General features: G+C 38.4%; 1 protein-coding gene across 1 annotated transcript; it reads right to left on the bottom strand.

Annotated features, from left to right (window-relative positions):
* Nucleotides 1-7: 7 nt before the first annotated feature.
* LOC109042576 (uncharacterized) lies at nucleotides 8-18,486 on the bottom strand. Its single transcript, XM_019059396.2, has 9 exons — nucleotides 18,340-18,486; nucleotides 16,864-16,942; nucleotides 14,929-15,063; nucleotides 13,703-13,826; nucleotides 8,583-8,716; nucleotides 7,637-7,924; nucleotides 5,958-6,099; nucleotides 3,719-3,912; nucleotides 8-1,054 (listed from the first exon to the last, which is right to left on the bottom strand). Exons 1-9 carry the CDS (start codon nucleotides 18,340-18,342, stop codon nucleotides 936-938), a joined length of 1,218 nt encoding a protein of 405 aa, XP_018914941.2. The 5' UTR covers nucleotides 18,343-18,486; the 3' UTR covers nucleotides 8-935.
* Nucleotides 18,487-24,545: the final 6,059 nt, after the last annotated feature.

The raw sequence follows: 24,545 nt of genomic DNA on the forward strand, positions 1-24,545 counted from the left end.
CAACATATTCACTGCAAGATGTTTAAATTGATTTGAAAAATACATTATGGCCCTCAGCGTTTGGCAATGGGTATTTTTCTATACATACTGAGAGAAGGTATTTTTAGTCATTTTTGTACAAATACCTAAAGTACATGGGTAATTTTCAGCGATTATTCAATTTAACTTGCTTAATTAAGACATAATTTTACAGACTATCTTTCATCAATGATTTGTTTTTGAGTCCTCTAAGTGGCATTAATGCAATTTTCTCTTTTATGCACTTTTCACATTGATGAAGTGTGTTTAATAAGTACGCAGAGGGCACTGACTGTGAGTCACGCTCATAATTAAGACAGGGAAAAGGAGATGCCTCATAATTAAGACAGGGAAAAGGAGATGCCTAGTTATTATAACTGAAAAATGTAGGTCGAAGATTTTTTTCCATATGGCATAGAGGGAAAAAATGAGATTTTTAGGCCCTAGTGTGTATCCATTATGTAATCTTTTTCATGAGCTGTAAGTAATAATTGTGAGCAGGAGGAAGAAAGTTCTCAGTTGTGCTCAAAATAAGTTCTTCTAATAATCAGTTCAGTTCAGTTCTCATAATCAGTTCTTTCTAAAATGTGACCTCAGCCCTTTTCTAGCTTCAGTTCATAAGTAAGTAATTTCAGAAATGGTAGAACTGAGTATATGTTATTCATAGACTATTTTTTAATTCATATCATGTCGCAAATAAATGTAAGATACCTTAAAACAAGATCCATTTAACTACATAATGGTAGTGAGTTGCATTATGACCCTCCTGGACGTATCAAAGTAAGTCTTCAGGACGGTTCAGAGGACATCTACAGAAATTCTTAACCATTCTGAAAGATGACAGGGAGAAATGTTTCCAAGACATCTTAATGGATTGAAGTCCCTGGTTGCATCAGTAATTCCAGCATTTCCAATGCCTAGCAAGAATCGTCTATGAACTCATAATTCATGGAAAAGCCAAGCTCTTTGAGTGTCTCGTCATCTCCAATTTTATCATCAGACATGAAAGTCACGAATTGAGGCCCACGACTCCGTGCTGAAACATAGGTGAGACGTGATTTATGTAGGCAAAGTCCAATTCGATCAAAATTTCGACAGGTACATTTCAAAAAAGTATATCTTAGATCTGCCAAAAATCAAGAACTCCTAAGTACTTATACTGCGCTATTTAGCTCAAATTTTTCGGAATTAATACCCACCCTTATTAAACGCCCTTAAACTGAATGAAAAATGAGTGAGGTTTTCACTCGAATAATAATCTCTTTTTTTTTCTAGATTTCTAATGTAACATTTTAGTATGTTAAGCATGGGAAATCGCCACTTTATCAATGACTGGGGGGCTACGCCCCCTAACGACGTCGTGGTTCAGCCGCCCGAAACGCTTCTCGCCTCAGGTGGTGTGCGTTACGCGTACCTCTTGTAATTTTATATCTCAGAGTATGATTTGAGAAACGCACGAACCTATCTGAGCCTGAGAAAATGGACGAAAAGTTACACCTTTGATGGGTCTCGGCTGTAAATGTTCTCATTGGGCTCCCAAGCATTTGACTGTGTTCAGTTTCAAAAATTTTGGTCGCACGACAGTGGTCCATAATGGGGAGAAATCGTCGACAAATTAGGATTCTTTGTCAAATTTTTAGAAATGGAAGTAAAATTGTCGGTCTGCTGCAGTTTTCATGGCTAACAATGTTCTTATCGGTCCTCAATGCATGAAATTGTGTTCAGCTTCACAAATGTAGGTACATCGCACAGTGGTCAAAAATAGGGGAATTAGTGGACAAATTAAGATCCTCTGTCAAACTTTTTAAAAATGAAGTGAAACTGTTGGTCCCCAGTAGACTTGAGATCCCGGAAAAATTCATGTTTTTAATTTTTTCAATTATTAGTACATGCCAGACCGTACTGTTTATAGAACGTTGTTATGGAATAGACTTTGTAGCATTATCTCAATAAAATATGCAAACTTTCAGAAATTTAAAAAAAGAAGGAAAAATGGAGAGAAAAAATTAGAAAAAGATTTAAATAGTCAAAAAAAATTTATAGAATTTTTTCCGGGATCGAAAGTCTACTGGGGACCAACAGTTTCACTTCATTTTTAAAAAGTTTGACAGAGGATCTGAATTTGTCCACTAATTCTCCCATTTTTGACCACTGTGCGATGTACATTTGTGAAGCTGAACACAATTTCATGCATCGAGGACCGATAAGAACATAGTTAGCCATGAAAACTGCAGCAGACCGACAATTTTACCTCCATTTCTAAAAATTTGACAAAGAATCCTGATTTGTCGACGATTTCTCCCCATTATAGACCACTGTGCGACCAAAATTTTTGAAACTGAACACATTTAATGCTTGGGAGCCCAATGAGAACATTTCGACGGTGAAACTACCAAACCACGTATCTCGTTTGCGGTGTTTAAAAATTTACGCTCACATTTTATTTTTTTGAAGTAGACCAAATCAATATCATTCCTTGAAATTTTCACGGAGTTTTCTCCGCACAAAGAGGAAAAATCACAGAAATTTTCAAGACTGGATGTTCAGTAGTTTTTCATTTAAAAAATAAAGTATGACAGGAAGTCTGCGACGTCGCAAACCGAGATACGTGGTTTGGTAGTTTCACCGTCGATTTACAGTCGAAACCCATCAAAGGTGTAACTTTTTCGTCCATTTTCCCCGTCTTTTTGCTGTAGAAATGCTGTCCAGAATGGTGGCGATTTGGCAACTTTGCCCCCTCATTTCTCAAAAACCGTGCGTATACTCAAGCTAAAATTTTTACCAGAGTTTTATAGGGTATCATAAGGTATCGTTTGGGCCCGGTTTCAGAAAAATCCCCGCTGGCCCAAATTGTGCCAAAAAACGGTCGTTTTTGGCGTCGCTTTTTTGGGTTCAAGATCGGAAGTTCTCTGATTTGGTTGAAATGAAAATAGTCTCCTTGAAAATGACCCGCTGAGTCCGACTTTCTGGTTTAAAATGCTCCTTGAGCTCAATGGAGCTCACAATCAGCGGATAAGTGGGTGCGCGCGAAACGGTCAAAAACAGTCGAAGACGGTCAAAAACACTCGTTTCGGGCTCCCGAAAGCATCGGCTTGTCTCGGGATCTGGCGCAATCGATTTTACGCCTCAAACTACGAAGAATTCGACGCTAATCTCAACCAAAAAAAGAAGAAGAAAAAATTCTTTGTCTAAAGTTGAGAAAAATTGACAAGGATTTACACGGACTATTTGCAAAATTGACATACGCCATGCTTTTTTGGAAAAGTTTTTGGTGAAAAATTTGCACCATTCAGCAACGCTATCGTGAACCACCACGGGTAGTTCGAACTTCGAAGATTTTCATGATGAGCTCGATCGTAAATGCCAAGTAGAAACCGTTGAGTACCAACAAACCGCAGTTATACGTCGTGCCTGAGAAAACAAGAGCGCCTGCAATCTTTCGTATATGCAACGCGGACATCCCGAGAGCACGAATAGTTGCATTGACCTCGGCATTGAAAAAAACCGGAGCGGGTTTACTTTTTTCGATCAATGGGGGATGATCGGACCTCTGATAAAACGTGTTACTCGTTGCATTCATGCGTCGTCGTTGTGCGAGAGAATAAGGGCAGTTTGAGCACAGTAATCAAAGTGAAAAAATTAAATGAGGAAATCAATTTAATTTATGCATGTTACGTTCCTAGGCGCAATAGGTACTCACCTGTAACGGAATTGTTGGAGCCAAGAGCATTGTAACAGAATTTACAGGCCTTGACATTTTCACTGGTTATTCCGTCCGGAACGAACAAATAATCTTCTGTGAGAAGGTTGTTCCCATTCTGAGTGTCGCAGTCTCTGTCTGTCGCCTTCATATTATTGCTGTTGCCAGACAATTGAAAGAAAACAGGCGTATGTCTGGAAATTAAAATATGTAGGTATGTAGCTCACAAAAATATAAGATGGATAGGTATTTTATTATTTTGGTGTGAGATATCAAATAGTTAAACAGTCCCTAAGCCCCCCCCCCCCCCCCCCCCGCGATTCCCGTATACAGTGGACTCTCGATAATTCGAAAACCTCGTTAATTCGAGGGAAAGTCCGTTTCCCTAGGAGATCTCTCGATAATTCGAAGAAAATCAATGTATTTTTCTCCCCTCGTTATTTCGAAATTTTTAAGCTGGCTTGACCCTCTATAATTCGAAATTGCGACGAAAATTCTCTCTGTAATTCGAAGTGTGGGAAGTAAATATGGTCCTCCCTCTATAATTCGAAATAAGGCGGTACATTCCCTCTACAATTCGAAGTCAACTGTTTATGTACCTGGGTGTCTAAAAGAGCTGATAGGATTGTCAAAATGTAAACATGTAATTAATAATTTTAAAATTAAGTATAAATAATCATTACTTAATAATTACTTAGTGTAATTTTCACCTCCGTGAAGAAATAAACTGATATATTTGGTTCCTTTTGACGTAAATCCGTCCATTTGCCTCTCTACATTCGAGCCTCTCTAATTCGAAATCCCTCCGCATGAATCTCTTTAATTCGAACTCTCTTTATTTCGAAACCTCGCTATTTCGAAGAAAAAACCTATATCCTTCAATTTCGAATTATCGAGAGTCCACTGTATTATAGAGCTTTTTTTTAAAAAAAAAAAAAAAAAAAAAAAAAAAAAAAAAAAAAAAAAAAAAGTAACTCATGCTTAGGTAGGTAACTTGCTGTTTACCGTTTAAAGGGTCCGGTCCGTAGTGCATGCATGAACCTACTAACCGTGACATTTCGAAAAAATTTGTTAAGATCATTTTTGGTATCTTAATTTTCTTGACTTAAATGCGCTTGGGGGACAGGTGTACCCATAGGTAATCGACCTCATTGGCGGATCCAGCAAATTGGCAACATTGTCTTTTCTCCATTTAAACCTATGGAAATGCATCGATTCTTGGAGGGGCCAGGTGCTCCGACAATAATCGATTATTTATCGTACCTATGTTTAAATGGAGGAAATCCGATGTTGCCAAATTGCTGGATCCGCCTCTCATCGACCTAAAGGAAAGAATCCGATTCGAGCGATCCCAGACAGGGCCGGATTAAGGGAGTGACCACATGGGCCTTGGCCCATGGCGGCAAAAATTGCAAACGAGAAAAGCGTATTTTGGTGACACAAAAGACAGCACCTTTAATTAGTCGAGTTAAGAGAGGAACCAAACACGCAATTTGGCATGGAGCGGCGCGGCGTAGGGAGCAATGGTGATGAGGACTTGAGATGAAAAGGAGAAGCCCTCAGCGCGGCGCACGGTGAATCGAGTCAATGAGAGAGGTCGGACAAAATTTGGAAACTTTAAACGCTCACATTAACTCCGTTTACAGAGCAATCTGATGCTCTGCAAGTGGTTCCATTGGTTTTCTCGTGAAATTTTCTTCCAGTATCACCCCTCAAACTTTAAAATGAGACGAAATAAACGTCAACATTTGCAGTTTTTGTCATAAATTTCATGTCCGACCTCTCTAATTGACACAATCCACTGAGCGGCGGTCGGCATGCAACACATTAGCACCTACAAGACTGCATGAATACTTCAAGCATTGCGTCAAACACAGTGCGTTCAGCGGCGGTCGGCGTGAAACGCATAGCGCCTGCAAGACATTAGGAAAACTTCACGCATTGCGCCAAATGGACGTATTTCTGTCAAACGGAACTGAGCGCCATGGAAAAGCATTGCGAGTGTAGGACGGATATTACCGTGTATTATAGGCGTGTATTACCGCCGACAATTCAAGCCTCCCGCTACCTTCCTCCCCTTATGACGCTTAGTTCCGTTTGACAGAAATACGTCCAAATACAGTGCGGTCAGCGTGGCGCGGCGGCGGAAGTTAAAATTATTAACCACATTTATGTTTGTTCTTGCATTATTTTTACGTTCATTTCTTACTGAAAAAATGATAATATCGATTTTACTCACTTTATTGCGCACACTCCGTCAACTTTTTTGAAGCAAATTGCGTAGTTCAGGTTAGCCAGGTGAGGTCCATTGTTGTTGTTCAAATTGAAGCTTTTGTACATTCCGCTCTTCGCCGTATAGTATTGCAAGCAACCGGGAGGTGCTAGGTGAAACATAAATAGCATGAATTTTTGGATTAAAATAAGTACATACTTAATGATGTTTTACACCGTTTTTCTGTTTGCATACGCACGCCCTTCACTCTATACCGCATCTAAGGAAAATCATTCGAACGTTGCTACGTAATCTTCCAATGAAATACGAGTATAATTATCGCTGGCCGAGGTGCCAAACGACGTACATTCATTGCAACGTTTAAGAATTTCCGCTCCTATTTTATTTTTCGAGGAAAAACAAGTCATTTTAAGGCTTGGCACTTATACACTTACACACTATTCTGCTTGCAGATAAAAAAAAATCAAGGAAGTTAAATTTTTCAAGATATTACCTCGACTAGTTTCCACAGAAAAAAAATTAGGTACGACAGGGCAAACGTCGCAACGTTTGCAACGTCGCAAACATGGTTTTGCACAATGGCCATTGTCCTTTTTCAAAAAAATCACTAGGTAATGGTTTAAGCAAAAATAAATAAATACAAATAAAAAATAAAAAATTCATTGAAATAAATTGCGAAAAATCCGACAAGTTTAAAAAAATAGCCGACAGCTAGAGTTTGCAACAAGTATCCAAAAGTTAGGTATCGAGAAAATTCAAACCTAACCCGAGGGAATTGATAAAGTTTCACTGATGATAAATTTTTCGCACCTGTTAAGGCAATATCTGTTTTGTAGCAAACTTAGAGACACTTTCAGCTTGCGGCAGAACATGTGAAAGCGCCTTCAATTGTTTGTGTATGCAACCTTGATAGCTAGGGAACACGTATAGTTGCATCCAGACAGGCGTCATCGTCATCGTCCATTTAGAACGTGCTCTTGTTTTAAAGGAGGAATCACAAGCAATGTTTGTAGACGTAAAGGAGTGCCTAACTCAAATTTAATAATACCTAAATAAATAAAGGAAGAAAAGAAATGAATTAAAACTACCTCTCCTGCCTCACTTAACCTATGCGGCATAGTGTCTCGAATTCGTAATAGTAATGTATTTTTTGGGTTTATAAAAATTAAATCTTTCCTCTGTGGCATGACTTCGCAAATTTTCATTAGTTTTTTTTTTCTTTTCTCGAATGGCTGATTCCCAAAAATTAAAAATTTTGAAAAGAAATCGGTATAGGTACTCTATGTATTTTATGCAAGCAGCAAAATGGATTCGTGTCCCCCTAGAATTCAAGATCCGAAATTCATAGAGATCCATGCCATAGAGGGTTAAGTATACCGCGTTGAGCAGAAAGGAACCAAGCCACATCAGCTATATTGCTACATTTAAATGGGCAATTTAACTTTTGGCGTGAAAAAAGTTGTGCAAGTTTTTGTGCACGTTTTAGGGAATTTTTAGCATAGTACGAAGCAAATTCCTTAAAATTTTCAAATGTATGCACAAACGTTCTCTTGTGAAAAGTTATATTACCCAGTTACATTTGGCAATAGCTGATGTGGCTTGGTCCCTTTCTGCTAAACGCGGTCCAAGTATGACTATTTTCAATACGATTTAGACGAGGGTCGCTCTGAGAGCTTAATACTCACCGACTTTATCATAATCTGACACCCTCAAAATGAAACGGAGTCGTTGCTTGTTTTGGCCACGCTTCGTGGTGATTCCTCCGGTGGGATTGAGACTGAAATCGCTGAAAATGCTGTTGATGTCCCAGTCGGCGTCGAAAGCAGGGCTCTGCACATTCCTTGGCGGAACCTCCAACTGCGTGATCTTCAAAGACCACGACGCTTGCTCAGAGTTGTTGCTTCTTTTGGCTATGTGAAATTTGAGCTCAGCCGAGTTATAGCCTGGCTTGCTTGCATTGACATTGATGTAAACTGTAAAATCAAGTGAAGTGTTAGATGCGGGTAGTACTAAACTGATATTAATTAGCTATCTGCATTTAACAAGATACTGACATGGGTGGAACTAGTAGAAACATGATTTTTTCCTGACAGTAAAAGGGAGGACGTCGGGAAACGACATTTTGAAAAATCTACTCCCTAGAAAAATCAGAGCTTCGTGCATTTGATTTGTACCGAATGCTCGAAGTTCCTTTTAATTTAATCTGTTTGCGCATAGCGATGGTCAAACTCCAAAAACGCGTACCTCGGTTTGCGGCCTTGCAGACTTCCCATCATACTTTATTTTTTAAATAGAAAACCACGCATCGCCAATTCTTAGAAACCTCCGTTATTTTTCGTCTCTGTGGGAAGCAAATTCTGAGAAAATTTTAAGGAATAATATTGCATTGTTCTCCTTTAAAACAGTAAAACAGGAGCGGAGATTTTTAAACGCCGTAAATGAGATACGTGCTTTGATAGTTTCACCATCCATATAGTTCCGTATAGCATAAACTTGTTCAACAGTCCCTTTTTTCAATCAAATGGACAATGTAACAGAGGGGGCAATTTTTTCCTCCTCTCTTTCCCCCAAATTGTCCTAACATCTCATCCCTGTCTCAGAATAAGGACTTTAGAGTGTAACTATACTTACTATGTTGGCCATCATTGACTCCGCATAAAGCTGGTAAACCAACGCTAGGTGTAACTGTGAATGTGTCGTCGATGCAAGTAAACGAAGAAGTCTTATTGCTCGGTTGCCTTAGGACCATTTTCAGAAAATCGACTCTAAAATCAAGAGGGAAACATGATTATGAGAGAGGGAAGCGGTAAGACACTAAGTAATTAATGACATTCAATAATTGCCTCACATATATTTGTAAATAAAACGAAAATGAAAAATGGACTTGTTAGTGAGCTTCACATAAGTAGGCTGCATTTGACATTAAATCTAATCCATGATGATATTTCGATGCCCCTATACAGTTATAACTATTTCAACGGCTCTTGCAGCATGCAGAATTCAGGGGCTTGGAGAACAAAGCGCAAAAGTGCAGCTTTCGAAAAATACGTGTTTGAACTTTCGAACTTACATGGATCCTTATAGCGGAAAGAAAGTTCAAACTGACTTTTTGATGCTTAAAAATTGGAATTTGGGAGCGAATTTTTCTCAGATTATTATGCATTAACACTAGTTTTACAGTTGAAATCATTAATATCTCATAATTTTCAAAAACTGCACTTATGCGGCTTGTCCTCCAAATCCCTCAAATAATTATTACACCGCGAGCCGTCACCCCGAGAACAATGATGTCAAATGAAAGGGCGAGAGTTTGATTGACTGAATTGTATTGACACGTCAGAAAGTTTTCTTTGACGACCTACACGGAAAAAATATCTTTGGTGCTTATAGCCAGATAGTAGGTGACATTTACCATCTTGGATTCCCAGATTCGACCCCTGAGAACAATTTTGCTACGAGCACAAATGTATGATAGTCCAGGCGCCTGGTAGCTAAAAATGAGGCTACCTGGAATTTTGGGTACACAGCGATTTTTTTGGCTTACTTTATGTTTTTTGGGTCGCTGAATCCGAATCTGAAGTTTCCTACCGCGTATCTGGTGAGCATTTTCCGCTATTGTGAAAAAATGGCCTAAAAAGGCCTTTTTTTACGGTTTTTTTATGTAGCGGCTACGCATGAGAAAAAATCCCGGATTTAGCTAATGTTTTGAATAGCTGACAAAATTTGGAAGAAAATAGTGTATACATATGCTAGGTTTGCTTAAAAATTGAGGAAGATACAGCATCGTGAACATCGCGCCCATTCACGTTTTCGCGGCGCACCCGTTAACGCGTGATCCGGCTCGCCGCGGTCAGCTAAGTTCCGAAGCGTTCCAAAGTTCCGAGATCCGAGGTTCATCAATTTTTGAGCAAACCTAGCATATTTATATACCATTTTCTTCCAAATTTTGTCAGCTATTCAAAACATCAGCTAAATCCGGGATTTTCTCTCATGCGTAGCCGCTATATAAAAAAAACCGCAAAAAAAGGCCTTTTTAGGCCATTTTTTCAAAATGGCGGAAAATGCTCACCAGATACGCGGTAGGAAACTTCAGATTCGGATTCAGCGACCCAAAAAACATAAAGTAAGCCAAAAAAATCGCTGTGTACCCAAAATTCCAGGTAGACTTACCAGGCGCCTGGACTATGATGGTTAGAAACCTCAAACCGCGGTCAGGTAGGCGTCGACAACAAAGATGGTAATTCGCACCAACACTGCTGGGCGGGCACGCCGTCCTCCGTAGACGTCCCGCACAACGTTGCTAAGATAGACCTTCAAAGATGGTAAACTGACCCATCCGGATGTTTAGTGTATCAATCATGAAAGCAAGGAGAACCTAATATTTTGTGTTTTTAGCCATAAAGAGGAGTATTTTCATGTGAAACGTACAGCTAAAAAAATTGAATATAAAGGTGTGCAATGTCGGGGTTCGCAGCAGACGGTGGAAAAGGGTTAATCGCGTAAATTAATTTCGAAATCGAGTAAAATGAGACTACTGTGCTTATTGTGAGGTGCTGTAGTTGTATCCGACCTATCAAATTTTTTTGCCTATCGCGGGGATTGGACCTGGGACCTATCTAACCTAGCGAAGACTAACGATTGAGCTCTACAGTATGATGAGAATCTTGACCGAAAAACCTGTACATAGCTTCGATTTGAACGGAAAATAGGATATTCAATCTACATACTTAGATTGGTTCATTCATTTTTCTAATTTTTGTATTTCATTTCATTTTTTAACGTTATTTCAGTTTTTTTACTTTATTTTATTTCGTTACTTCATTTTAAATTTTTTACTTTATTTTTTTTCTTTACTTAATATTATATTTCTTTGATTATTTATTCTTTATTTCTTCCGTGTATTTTACCGTTACTTAAGTACTTTATTTTATTTCTTGCAATTTTTTATTTTTTTACTTTGATTCAGTCACTTCATTTTAATTTTTATACTTCATTAAATATCTCTTCGTTGTTATTTATAACTGCATTTTATTTATCTATTTTTTCTTCTTTTCATTCATGTCAAGAATCAATTCAAAATTTTCAAACTAGGATTATTTTTATGATTGGCTAAAGTGCTTCTAGCATTGGACAAATAAACCCAGGCTACTTTCTTGAACAAGTGGGATTATGTAGAATAGAAAATAAAAAAATTACCCCTCTAAAGTACTGAAGCCTTGACATGGTGTTAAATATAGTGCATGCCTAGCCTACTGGTAAACCTGGGATGTTTAGCTTAACGACAGCATACAATTGACAAGAAACATTGTTAAAACATTAGTAACAATTGATAAATTTCTGCCATTTCCTTGGAATTTTGAATGTAGAAAAAAAATTGATTTTGAAAACTATTATTAGTACCAGGAGCCTTTGGCCGCTACGCTGCCGACAACCAATGCGGAAGAAAACAACATACGTAAAAAGTTGTAGAACAACCGTGTTCAAGTTATCTCGGAGATTAATGGATCCAAATACCATCAATGTTTTATTTTTGATCGATGTTTTAAAAGAATACACACTGTTATTCTAATGAGTTTCCGCAAATTTTCCTGAGTGCTTTAAAATAGATAAAAGAAAATTTGACTTAAAACGCCATGATTCGGCTTCCTCGTGAAAAATCGATGCAATTTCATGTATCATATGTCACCATATCATGAAGGAAAGAGATTAACGTAGGCGTGTAGATTCTAACATATCAGTCCGACGTGGCAACATGGGTGATTCGGAGTGGGTCAGCTGATGAGTAAGAAGAAGTTTGTTTTCTCGGAAACGGACGAACCAAATGCTTGGCGCCTGGCGCCTGGCGGCGTAGCTCAAACGTTTGAATTCTGTGCCTACCCTCTTTTCTTTATGCTATGGTAACATATGATACATGAAATAGCATCGGTTTTTCACGAGGAAGCCGAATCTGAGCTTATATTTTGGGTATGATGCGTTTCAAGTTGAATTTTCTGAATTTGAAAATTTAAGACGGCGGACGTAGCCTAAGTTGATACATCGGCTCCCATTCCATCGATTAAATTCGAATTTTTAGTCTAATTTCGAAAATTCGAAAAACCAAGGTGGCGGGGTGCCTAAAACTCTATCTCGGTACCTGCTCGTCGGATTTCCGTAAAACTTGGTGTCAAGAGGAGGGGGGAGGAAAGACATTTTCAAACACTGCAATCGATATGTCGCAGGCAAATAGTAAAATTAGGCATTTTGTCAAATGCCTAGGCAAATAGTCAAATACTAGGGGGCTATGCCCCCTGACCGCTACGCGGTCCAACCCCCTGAAGGCGCTCCGCGCCATCAATGAGCCGCTTCGCGGCCCTATTTTTTCCTCCTATTAGTGTTAGTTTTATTTTTCCCCTCAAAAATTACGATATGAGGTATACTTTACTTTTAGAATGAAATAATTTTTGGTTTTGATGAATATTTTAGTTCGTTTTAATCCTTTTTTTTTTTTTTAAATCAGTGAAAAATTTCACATTGTCCGAGTTCCTGAATTGTTGTAATAAATGCCCTTTAATTATCATTAAAACCGAGCAGAGTCAAGAATAATTAATTGTGCGAAGTCATATAGTTTTGCGGCGACTTTACCGTCGCCCGAGCCAGGGACGGGAAAAGGAGTACGTTCCACGAACATATTATTACACGCTTATCAGTCACACAAGGTGGGTTGAATATGAATTCTTGAAAATTTATCAACATACTTTCCCTAATCAGCCCTGTTAAATTATAAAGCGTTATTACCACGAAATTAATGATAGTTTTATTAAGAGACTTGAGTACAAATAGAAGAGACTTGCTTGAAGTAAAAAGTAACTGAACTAAGGTTATAATCTAAATTACAATCAATTGCTATCATCAGCATTGTATCAGCTGTTACAAATATTATGCTTCAACAAGCTCATATCTGATTGCTTTCTTTGGTGACTCAATGTTGGTAAAGCGTAAAAAATTGACGGGGCAGACTACTAACAAAATACTTTACTTGAGTTATCTGAGATGGTGACCTTCATAATCAACAAGTTTATTATTTGCACTAACGCATTCTGTAGTTCAATGAGCCCACTTAACCGAGTAGCATCAACCAAAAACAAGATAGGTGAAGCGCAAGCGCACTCTTTGGTGCAATGAGTCAACTTGATGCAGCAGTTTACCATCAATTTTGTCTCGGTGAACAGATTTGTAATAGCTAGTAGTAACTAATTGAAAATGATTGATTTCCCTAAAGACGTTGTGGACAATACAATGCCGTTGGTTATTCTATCAATTTTTTTCATGTATACGGCACCAACTTTTAATTAACAAAACCAAGATGGTTATCCGCGCACAGTCATTTTTTTCCGTGTATTCATTTTCTCAGAGACGGTTGCAATTTTTTCTCTTTTTTTCTGACATTTCTTTTCTAATTTTGATTGCGATTCGACAAAGATCCCAAGAAATTTGCGATGTAGAACAGGTATTTGTTAATGAATGAAGAAATTAGTTGTCCGGTGAAGCTTTGCAACGATGCGATGCAATAACCCCTTTGGCTCTCACCCCAACAAATCGCATCCCCATTTATTTTCAAGCATCCTCGTTTTTAATAAATAATTTTGCAGATCACCCATCGAAGAAAAATACTGTAGGTGATTTGTGTCAATTATGTCATCCTTTTTTACTTTCAGTTTTCATAATGATACATCATAGTATATGAATAGAAAATTGAAAAAAAATTGTCTTACCGGATTTGACCGATCCTCCTGTTTTGCAATTTTATTTTCAAATTACAGTCCGACTCTGTGAAAGTAGAGGGGCTGTTGAAGAAAGTGACTTTCTGGTCCGTTTCTTGATTGCAAGACCTTTGCACTAGAATTGAATGTCATACAAAATGTTCCGTTAGACGGTTTGCAGGAGATGAGTCTATGGTACATGTGGACTTGAAATCGCGAAAATTGAAAATTTTGACTGATCCTAATTTCGAGTTATCGCAATTCGAAATTTTCATAGTAAATGCAAGTTTCCTTATAATTTTGATCAGCTTTTCTATTTATTTTTCCATTGAATCGATGTTGATCGGTTCACATTTTTATTTTTTGTTCGATTCATGTCGATCGAATACATACCCTCTCCTTACATGTAGGCTTCCTATCATACTCTTATTTTAACTGAAAAATTCGCCTTCTGCTGCGTCTGCAGCAATTGTTCTTACGAATATGTTGTGCGTTCTGATTTTAGTTCATTACATACTCGACTCTCTGAAGGCGTTTCATGTGCGCAAGCAGCGCTATCTGTCGGAGCACGAACGAAGTAGGGATTAAGTGATTCGTTGAATCTCACTTCTGTTGTTTTCCAACAGGGTGCTCTACTTTCGCACGTTAAACGCCTTCAAAGAGTCAAGTATGTAATGAGCTAAAATCAGCACTCCCAACATATTTGCAACAACAATTGCTGCGGACGCAGCTGAAGGCGAATTGGAAACAACCGTATAATACACGTTGAAGCCTCTCATTTCACTTTGCTAAATTAGGCGCATTAGGAGGGGGGGGAGGGGTTAAAGATGGCGACTAGCGGTCATACAGGGAGTACATAAAACTGAATACCCTGATAATTATTTTTCAAATGCATCGATGTGGGTATAGTTTTTAAAGATGTCTTTTAATAAAGAAGAGACCATTGACAGCGGGACATGACTGTGCATTGCAACGTTGTGAAATGCCACTTGAAAATGTATTTCATTTATTCAAGACGGTTGCAATTTTCTTTTGAAAAATATAATGATTTGTGTTTACCCACATTAAAATTCTTTAATTTCACTGTAAACATGCATCCGTTTATGGATGAAGAATAATTTGTAACCTTTACAATACATATAATTTAGGCTTTAAACTCCTGGTAAATTTTCTCTCCCCATTTGAATCGTACGAGATTGAAATTTTTCACGGAAATCAGACTGTAACGGTAGACTTACCCTGACAGCAAGCTCCAAATAATCCACAATTTCCGACACGTTTTCCTTTTACCATACCACATTGGAGGTTCGACATGCAAATTCCTTCATCGCCATTTGAGCCATTGCAAGTTTTGTTGTCCCAAAAACCAACACCTATAACAAAAAAAATACATCTAGTATCGGCCGAACATATTCACGTGTCAGTTACTCCTGGAAATCTTTGGGTATACAACCAACTGTTTCTTTCATGACATTTAATGCACAGGTTGTGACACGATCATAGATGAACAACTCTCTAAATGACTTATCTCGGAGAATTGTACATCTCTATTCGGTGTAATAGAATTATCCCTCCAATTTGATTATTTCGAAAAAATCAACCCTGGTAAAAATTGGCAGTTGAATCTGTGTTCCAAAATACCATAGACCTAAAGCCGGCTGTAAGATTTCCAATAGCTTCTGTAGCCGGCTGTACAATTTTTTACAGCCTTTCATAGCCGATGGCGATTAAGCAACAGCCAGACGATAAAGTTTATGCTAAACGTTACTAAATACGGATACTAGGACTTAGTTAGTTTTTGGACTACCACTCTCTTTTTGTGCCATAGTATCTTGATTTATTTTGCGAGAAAAGCTCCGTACTTTTGAGGGATGGCTGTCATTCTTAATATGTTGGAGCGCCTTCAATTTCTTATGATACTGTGCAATACCTCTGGTGTGAAATAGTTGCCTCAGACGCCGTGGCACGCTGCGGCGCCGCGCGGCGGGCCGGCAGAGAGCGTTAAACGCGCATTAGCGCCTACAAACCTAACAGGGATACTTCACGCATTGCGCAATGCGTGAAGTATCCCTGTTAGGTTTGTAGGCGCCAGTGCGTCGCCGCCCCGCTTTGTGTTAGGCTCTAATATTTAATCTCGCGGAGTCAGCGTTTTTCAACTCATGATTTTGAAATGTCTGCACACTCTGTATGGATTATTCTCATTTTAATTGATGAATAAAAATATGTTTTAAAGGAAAATATAATGTGTGTTTTGTAAATATTAAGGTAGTTCCGTATCAAACTTCATGATTTCCAAAGCACACGAATTTCTACACAATTTCTTATAGCCTTTTATAGCCAATGGCGATAAAGTGTAAAACCCGGCGATAGGAACTATAGCCCGACTATACACTTTTTTATAGCTTCGTATAGCCCGGCTTTATGATTTGCTCCGCTTTCTACAGCCAGCTATATGATTTTCAATAGCCTTCTTTAGTCGGCTTTAAGAACTCCTATGGTATTTTGAAACGCAGCTCCTATCGCCAATTTTTACCAGGGAAGCCAACTATGTTGCTCGATAAGAGAAACGCAACGTAATAGCTAAATTTAACGGTATAAAAAACAAGAAAAGCACATACTATAAAATCGGGTTTGTCAAGGCCAAAACCATGGGAATAAGCGGGGATATCAAGACCATTTTATTTACGAATTTGTTGATTCTGATTTCTGATCGAAATCAGCATCTGAAAATCAACTTTAAAAGGTTTACTAAATTAGTGCCTTTTCATAAAAAATACACGCGGTGCTGTATGCTTGATTACTGGAAATTATTATTTATTCGAAATATGTTATTCTCAATGCTTTTCTTGGTTACCTGATGTTGAATTTTCTAAATGTCAACGGTGAAACTGCAAAAATACTATCTCGGTTGCGATGTTTCCAAATCTCCGATCCTATTATTTTTTTAAAAAAGGAGACCGAACCGATATCGTGGTTGAAATTCTCACAGAATATTCTTTATGTAGAGGAGCAAAATCACTAAAATGTTTAAAAAATGACGTTCATTTTTTTCCGTGTAAAAAATAAAGTATGGCAGGAAGCCTGCAACCCTGCAAACCGAGATGTGGATTTCTGCAATTTCACAATCGATATGTTTCCCATTTAATGATAATATAAAAAATAACTCATCATACCTCTTGCTTCATGTCCAACTTGTTGGGAAAATGTGATGTAGTAGAATCCGAGTAGAAGACAAGCCAACGTTGAGCGAAACTAGAAAAATAGAGAGAGCTTCTTGTAGTGTCGATTTCTAGACTTTTCTTAAAGACTGGGGTTTTTTCTGTTCATTCATTTATATTTAGTTTTTTTTTAAATATTAGCGAATCCAAATGGTGGTTGGATTTTCATAATAATTGCTATATTGTATTTTTGTATTTTTGAGCCCTTTCCACCAGATGACTCGTTATTTCGTGACTTCGTTAAACAGAAAGAAGTAGGAACGGCAGATTTCCTGGTACGCTCCAAACAGTGGCGTAGCGTGCTTTCCGATACATCGATTGATCTGCCATTTAAACCTATGAAAAAGGATCGATAAACAGGGTGTTCGCAACGGACACCTTATAATCGATTCTTTTCTATAGATTCAAATGGGGTTATATCGAAAATCGATAAATCGTTCACGCTTCACCACTGGACCCACTTACATGCGATGAACCCAATATTAAGTACCTACTACCAAAATTCTGAAACTCTTCACCTCTCTTAATGTAAAAATCTAAATTTTCGTACATACTACCATTTTCAAAATTCTCTGTAAAGACGTTAATAGCCTCTGACGCTGAATGTCTTAAAATATACTAACTAGCTAACCAACTAACTAACTAAAGGTCAGCGAGCTAATCACGGATATATGAACCAAAGGACTGGAGTAATTATCACTGTCTCGAAGAAAGGGTATTTCTGGTCGGTATATCCGTTAATTTTTTTTTTTTTTTTTTTTTTAGACTAAGGTCACGGATCACGATTGCGACGGGTGCATTGTTCTGAGAGAAAAAAAGATGAGATTCCAAAAGTCACGTTTTATATATAGATCAAAATTGCATAGGAGAGTACTTAATCGCATATTTGAAAAGTGCCAAACTCTGAAAATAACTCCCTAAAACAAATAAACTGAATTTAGCCGAAAATTTTCGGTGGAAGAAAACGCTTTCTGCACTGCTGATTCCTGTAGCCAAAAATAAAATGTCTCGTCTCATTGATAGCACAGTATGCAGTGTTTGTAGACTTCGAAGTTGAACTTTTTTCGGATCAAACGAAGTTTTATGTCTATCTTTAAAATGAACAATGGGGGGGGGGGGATAAATAAAATTGGTCGGGGAAAAAAAAACTTCTTTGATCTTTCAGAACACTTAGTCACGGTGGAACGCAATTCTCATTTTCCAATGTTGCGCTTCTCGTAAAATGAACAAAATTCGTGTCAATCTTGTAAGTGAAAAATGGAAATGAAAAATTGTGGAAAAGTAAAAGATGCTCGTATCCTTTAAAACACTTCGCCACAAAAAACGCAATTTCGATTTTTCCCGAGCTGGGCACTGTTAGATATTATCCACGAGAGAGGGATTTAAAAAACACTTTTTCCGCGCACCGAGGAAACGATCGGGGATCCTTACCATTTTGAACGGGCGAAAAGAGTGAAGGATGGTAACCGATGGGAACGTATGCTATAAAAACTATTGCCCAAGAGCATTTATAGCTTGCGCTAAATCCTGACGCGATCCAGATCCCGGAGTATCAGGAAAGGAAGCACTAACTGGGCTTGCCTGATAAGGAGATAATTTCTGGATGCCTTAAATATTTGTGCATGGTGCCTGTGTACTGTGCTGATTACAGGTAAGGCAGCTCCTCCGCGATGAGCTAGTGCAGAATGAATCACTTGCCGTCGAGGTGCCAGAGGCTCATTTGGACACTGTCATACGCAAAGAAAGAAAGAGTATTGTTAGATACCCTCGAGCTATCGTCCCAGAGTATTTCAATGAAGGGATGAGATCGATTGTAGCCTAGTTGCATTGCTATGTTTCGACGTTTCACCTGAAAACTCATTTTCCCATTCATCGATGAGCGTGTGCTATGCATGAAAAATTTCAGAAAATTTGTGTCAAATTATAAAGAATGAAAGGCGGTTTGAAAACAGCGAATTTTGAATTAATTTTGAATTAATGAATTAAATATAAAATGAAATTTTGTAACTTCGCCACGCAATTAAGCCCCTGCAGGCTATAAATACCTTCAAATTATACCTCTAGGCGTAATCCTCCAGTTTTTTGTTAAAATTTCAATGTGAAACCGGTCCTCAAAAAAAAAAAATTTGTTTAATAAAAATGTTTGTTCTTGGAAGTTTCTCTCCTTTGGATGCAGACTTATCCTAAGTATCCAGTGTATAAGCAAGTAAATATATTCAAGCTCTGAAATAGCTTCTGCACGTCACAGGAAAGATAGGTCAATCGACAGAGCCAAGATTTCTGTAAAACAGTAAACCTTCGCCTTCATTCTAAATAAGTCTGCGTTTTAACCAATTTTTAATTATTTTAAGGAATAATCGATCATCGTAATGAATGATGCGAGCTCGACTTAAACTAGATCATCGGAGCAACTCTTTGCTGACAAAATTGACAAAGCGCAACACTGCGAGGGGACTCGAAGGCATAGCGCCTTCAGTTTTTAAATATGCAACACGGACATCCATCAAGCACGAATAGTTGTATCCAGACGTTCATATGTTTTTAACCCTAGTCTGCATTGAGTTTTCGCCACTGAACTGAACATTGCAGATCAAGACAACTCATAAGAAAAAAAGGAAAAAACGTTTCAATCCTCGCAGTGTTGCAGTGCAATATGCCCCTTTGGCTTTTAAGATTCAAAACGTAATTTTTAAAAACACGGGTAAAACAAAGACATTTAAGGCGTGACTTAAGCACAATCGTCGGGTACTATAATCTGTGTTTCCCTCAAAGAATACATCCACCCTGCAACGGGGCAGATGGCAATAAGGACATATTGTCACCTTTCGGCCGAAGTATCACAAGCGCCATGCGACATTTAAAAATTTCCGCCGCCATTTTTATTTTTTTACAGAGAAATTGTTGAACGAAGCTGTCCGAAAATTCCACTTAATCTTCTTCGTGCTACCGATAAAATTCAGTGAAATTTTCAAACAGATTCAACCAACTATTTCTCTGTAAAAGAATTAAATGGCGGCGGAAATTTTGCAACGTCGCATGGCACTTGTAATACTTGGGTCGGAGGGTGGCGATATATTGCGTGATAATATTAGTGTCTCAGCGTTAGACATCGTTGAGCCAACGTTCAGTATGAGACGAAAAGAGATGTTTAAAGGGGATATTGGTACAATGGCTGTGAGTATGATCGGGTAATGATCTCAATATAGATATTGATAGAATACCGCCTGGCAATATTAAAATCAAAAAAAAAAAAAAAAATAAAAAAAAAATAAAAAAAAAAAAAAATAAAAGGTTATGCAAATAATTGGAACCCACGCAATATTTCCTAGCAATATTACTATCTGTCTCGCAATTCATATTGCTTCCACGTGCTACAGCATGCCTTTTGAATATTGCCGGGACCTCGAAGACATATTGAAGCAACGTTGGAGCAAGATCCCTTTATCAGTTGGTAATAATCAGTCGAAAATACAGCGGTTGGGCTTTTTTATCAACTGAGCGGCTGAAGTGCGGTCAAAGCTAGCATGCCTATTTTAAATTTTAAACGAGCGACTGGGAAATAGAAGCTGAGTGGGGCAAGGAACTTGCTGGAAATGAAAACAGAGCTGCTGCTCGGAAAGTGAATCCGGAATACGGAAGACAAACAGACCGGGGAGCGGTGAGCAAACGCGAGGAAATCAGGTTGGTGCCAGAACATAATGAGATCCCGGCTCGATTGATTGCAGAACTCATTTCTATCGCTATGTAAACCCACCGACAAATTCTCTCCTATCCAGCATTTCCTAATTGCGAGATTGTTCAATTTGAGCGGCTTATTTTCGGCGCCTATAGCCGCGTCCGTCCAGAAAAAAAAATCTCGCTGAATACGAAGCTCTGGAAGCTCTGAAATTGGCAATTCGGTTGAATATTTTGACATTCCACAGCAAAATTCTATTCATGATGCACTAAGAACCTTTTTCCTCGATTTCTTTTCCCAGGTCACTTTCGACTTTCGCTTGTTACATCATGCAGTGGAGTCCATCCTTTTAACCAATCAATTTTTCTGTTTCTAGATAGAGTTGAAACACCGAAATGCATGAGGAGGGTTGCCCCATAGAAGGGTTCAAAATTGAGACATTGGGTGCAGAAAGGGCATTTGTTGGTTGCGGCGTTTCAGAGTCTCCACTGTTAATTTATATCATAGAGAAGAAGTCTATTGGGTGGATTTTCTGAAATTTTACGTTTCCACCATTGTAAAATCATAAAGAATATTCAGTGAACTTAATTACATACGCTTTTATTATAATGGATGAGACGTTGTATTTCTTTTAATTTTATTTTACACATTTCGTACATGAGCGCCGATGAGCAATGGTTAAGGTCATGAATGGATTTGAACTGTAAAAAATAATTCTATCAGTGGCGTAGGAAGGGGGGGCCAGGGGGGGCCTGGCCCCCCCAAAATTGGAAATAGTATCATCTGGCCCCCCCAGAAATTCTGGATGGTGCAAAAACACCATCTTTAACGGTAAGTCTCTGTCGCCGTGGCCCGTGAGAGGATGCCTATCTTCCGAATTGAAGGAGAAAGCTATGTAAAATGTTTTGAAATTTATCACTCTTAATGCACATAGTTTTTACTTAAAATCTCGCGCTCGAACGGTTAGTTTTTTCTTCTCTGTTCATTATTCAGTTGAATTGCTCTAAAAAATCTGGATGCAATCGATTTTTTTCTAATTCATAATTCATATCTTTATTTTTTGGTACATGACAAATGCTCATTCGTTCATAGTTACGTCTTGCTCATTATATTATATTTTACTTTGCATGGGCTTTTCCTAATACAGAACAATGATTCTGGCATTCACTAAACATTTATTTCGCAATTTTCACACAAATGAGTGGTTAAAAGTGAGAAAATAAATGGAATAACCTGTTGAATGCAACAATTTCAAAGTATTTTAACCTTAAAATGCACAAAACTGGGTGAATTTTATGCAGAAATTGAAGGAAGATTAACGCCACAAGTGCCTCGAGATGCGCTCAAATAGAGTTAAAATTTCAAAAATTTTCCGGGGAGGCCCCCCGGACCCCCCGCTGACCTGGGGGATATTCCATACCCCCCAGACCCCCCGGTGGTGGGGGGCCAGGCCCCCCCCAGCAAAATGGCCTAGCTACGCCTATGAATTCTATTAAAAAGTAACCGAGACAGCTTGGGATTGCATTTTACAAAGCTTACTGTCGCTAAGGATCATCTAAGTTTTCAAAAAAGTTTAGGGTGCATTTGAAAATTCATCTAAGTTATCAAAGACCATCTAAACATCGTATCATGTAAACGTTAACAAAGATTCTGAGACACCGCAACCCAGGGCCGGATTCAACTAATTGCCGCCCATGGGCCGCCTGTATTTTGCCGCCCCCTTCTCATTCGTTTTGAAATACCAATAAAAACCATCAAGTAAACGTGCCAGCGGGGGAGGGATGCATAAGACTCGTTTACTCGTGTTGGACATATTTTTTGGGAAAGCCCTGTTAATACTACTAGCAAAAGTTCACGAAACTTTGCGCGAAAGTTAAGTTTCGTAAACCTATCTCTGTGTGGACAAGGCTTTCCATTCATAAGAAATGAACGAACAAATTATGAAAGAACAAACATAAATGTAGTTTAATTATTTTAACTGCTGCCACCGCGCCTTGCAGACTGCACTGTGTTTGGCACAATGCGTGAAGTATTCCGACAGTCTTGTAGGCGCTATGCGTTTCACGCTGACCGCACTGTCGTTGGCGCAATGCGTGAAGTATTCATGCATTCTTGTAGGCGCTATCCGTTTCACGCTGACCGCAGTGATCGCACTGTGTTTGATGCAATGCGTGAAGTATTCGTGCAGTCTTGTAGGCGCTAATATGTGTTACATGCCGACCGCCACGCCGAGGGCTTCTCCTTTTCATCTCAAGTCCTCGTCATCATTTCTCTCTAAGTCGCGCCGTTCTAGGCCAAATTATGTGTTCGGTTTCTCTTTTAACTCGATTAATGAAAGGGGCTGTCTCTCGTATCACTAAAAGCCGACAAAATTAGAAATTACCACACTCTCAGGAAATGAGAGATTTTGTCGCCTTTTCTCGTTTGTAATTTTTTTCAAAATTCCATTTTTTTCCAAAATTTTCCGCGGCCCATGTGGCCACCCCCTTAATCCGGTCCTGCCACAACCAAGAAAATCGTTGCGAGTACCCTGTTTATCGATCCTTTTCCATAGGTTTAAATGACAGATAAATAGACGTATCGCAAAGCGCGCTCCACCACCGGGCAGGAACGCGAACGTCAGAGCGTCAAGAATGCAAAAAAACCCAATTTGAAAAATTGGAAAATTGGACTCCCACCCTTTTTAAAAGTACTGATTCAAATGAAATTTAAGATCATTTTTCACGGAAAGTCTCCGTGAGCTATCAATCCAACATCGTTCATCGGTTCAATCACAGCTCATGAAGGAATATAATCGTGCATGTTTCTTCAAGCAGATAACTATCTACGATCATCGGCATGTTCGTGGCCTATGCGGAAAAATTGAAGGCGAACCTCTAGTGGACGATATATTATACCAATAGGCTTACATATCGTGTACCAGCTCTGGCTAAGTCTACTAAGAATGATGACTGTAAGTTTTCAAATAGATAATTTGTCCACTCTCTAAAGTAAAAGTAGATTATTCTGTGTCTTAAAACGCATAATCACGAAGTTCCTGTTTTTAAAAGACATGTCATTCATCGTGAAATTTAAGGTTGCGAATTGGCTCAAGTATACTATCACTATTCGTCGTTTCCTCCACAAAAGAACGTAACTACATTTAAATATTGCCAAATTGCCCCTCGTAAATTGCATTTTGTCCGGTTTGGCATTTTGACTGAAAATTTTGCCTATGTAAAAATCATAAATATTTTGAAAAAAATGGACAAGGGCATTCTTGTCAAAAATTTAATAGAATGAGTCAATTTTGCAACCTTGAAATGGAATTACGTTTCTCCGTGCGAGAAGCGACATTCTAACGTGCACTCAATTATTATTCGGCAAGGACCATGGTTATTTCGACCAAAAGGGCACTAAAATAATAAAAACTCTTAAAATCAGTTTAAAATCGAATAAATTTATTAAAACACATTTTTGAAGGGAGAGTAGTCAAAGTCATTGGTAACATTTCATCAGAATTTCTAAATTGCACGAGATGCTGTGATCAGGAAACGATTTCTTGTACATCACGAAGTTAATGCGTTTCTCGGTTTGCGGCGTTGCAGACTTCCTGACATATTTTATTTTCTACATGAAAAACTACTGAATGTCATTTTTTCAATTTCAAAGATTTTTCTCCTCTATTTAAAGAATATTCTATGAAAACCTCAAGCTATGATATTGGTCCGGTCTCCTTTCAAAAAACAGAATAGGAACGACGATTTCGCAACACTGCAACGCATTTTTGCAGTTTCCCCGTCGATACCCTGGTAAAAATTGGCGATAAGAGCTGCGTTTCAAAATACCATAGGAATTTTTATAGCCGGCTAAAGGAGGCTACAGAAAATCATATAGCTGGCTGTAGAATGCGGAGAAAATCATACGGCCGGGCTACACGAAGCGATACAAAATTATGCAGCCGGGCTATAGTTCCTATCGC

Source organism: Bemisia tabaci, chromosome 4, assembly GCF_918797505.1.
Source record: "Bemisia tabaci chromosome 4, PGI_BMITA_v3".
NCBI classification, from domain to species: domain Eukaryota; kingdom Metazoa; phylum Arthropoda; class Insecta; order Hemiptera; family Aleyrodidae; genus Bemisia; species Bemisia tabaci.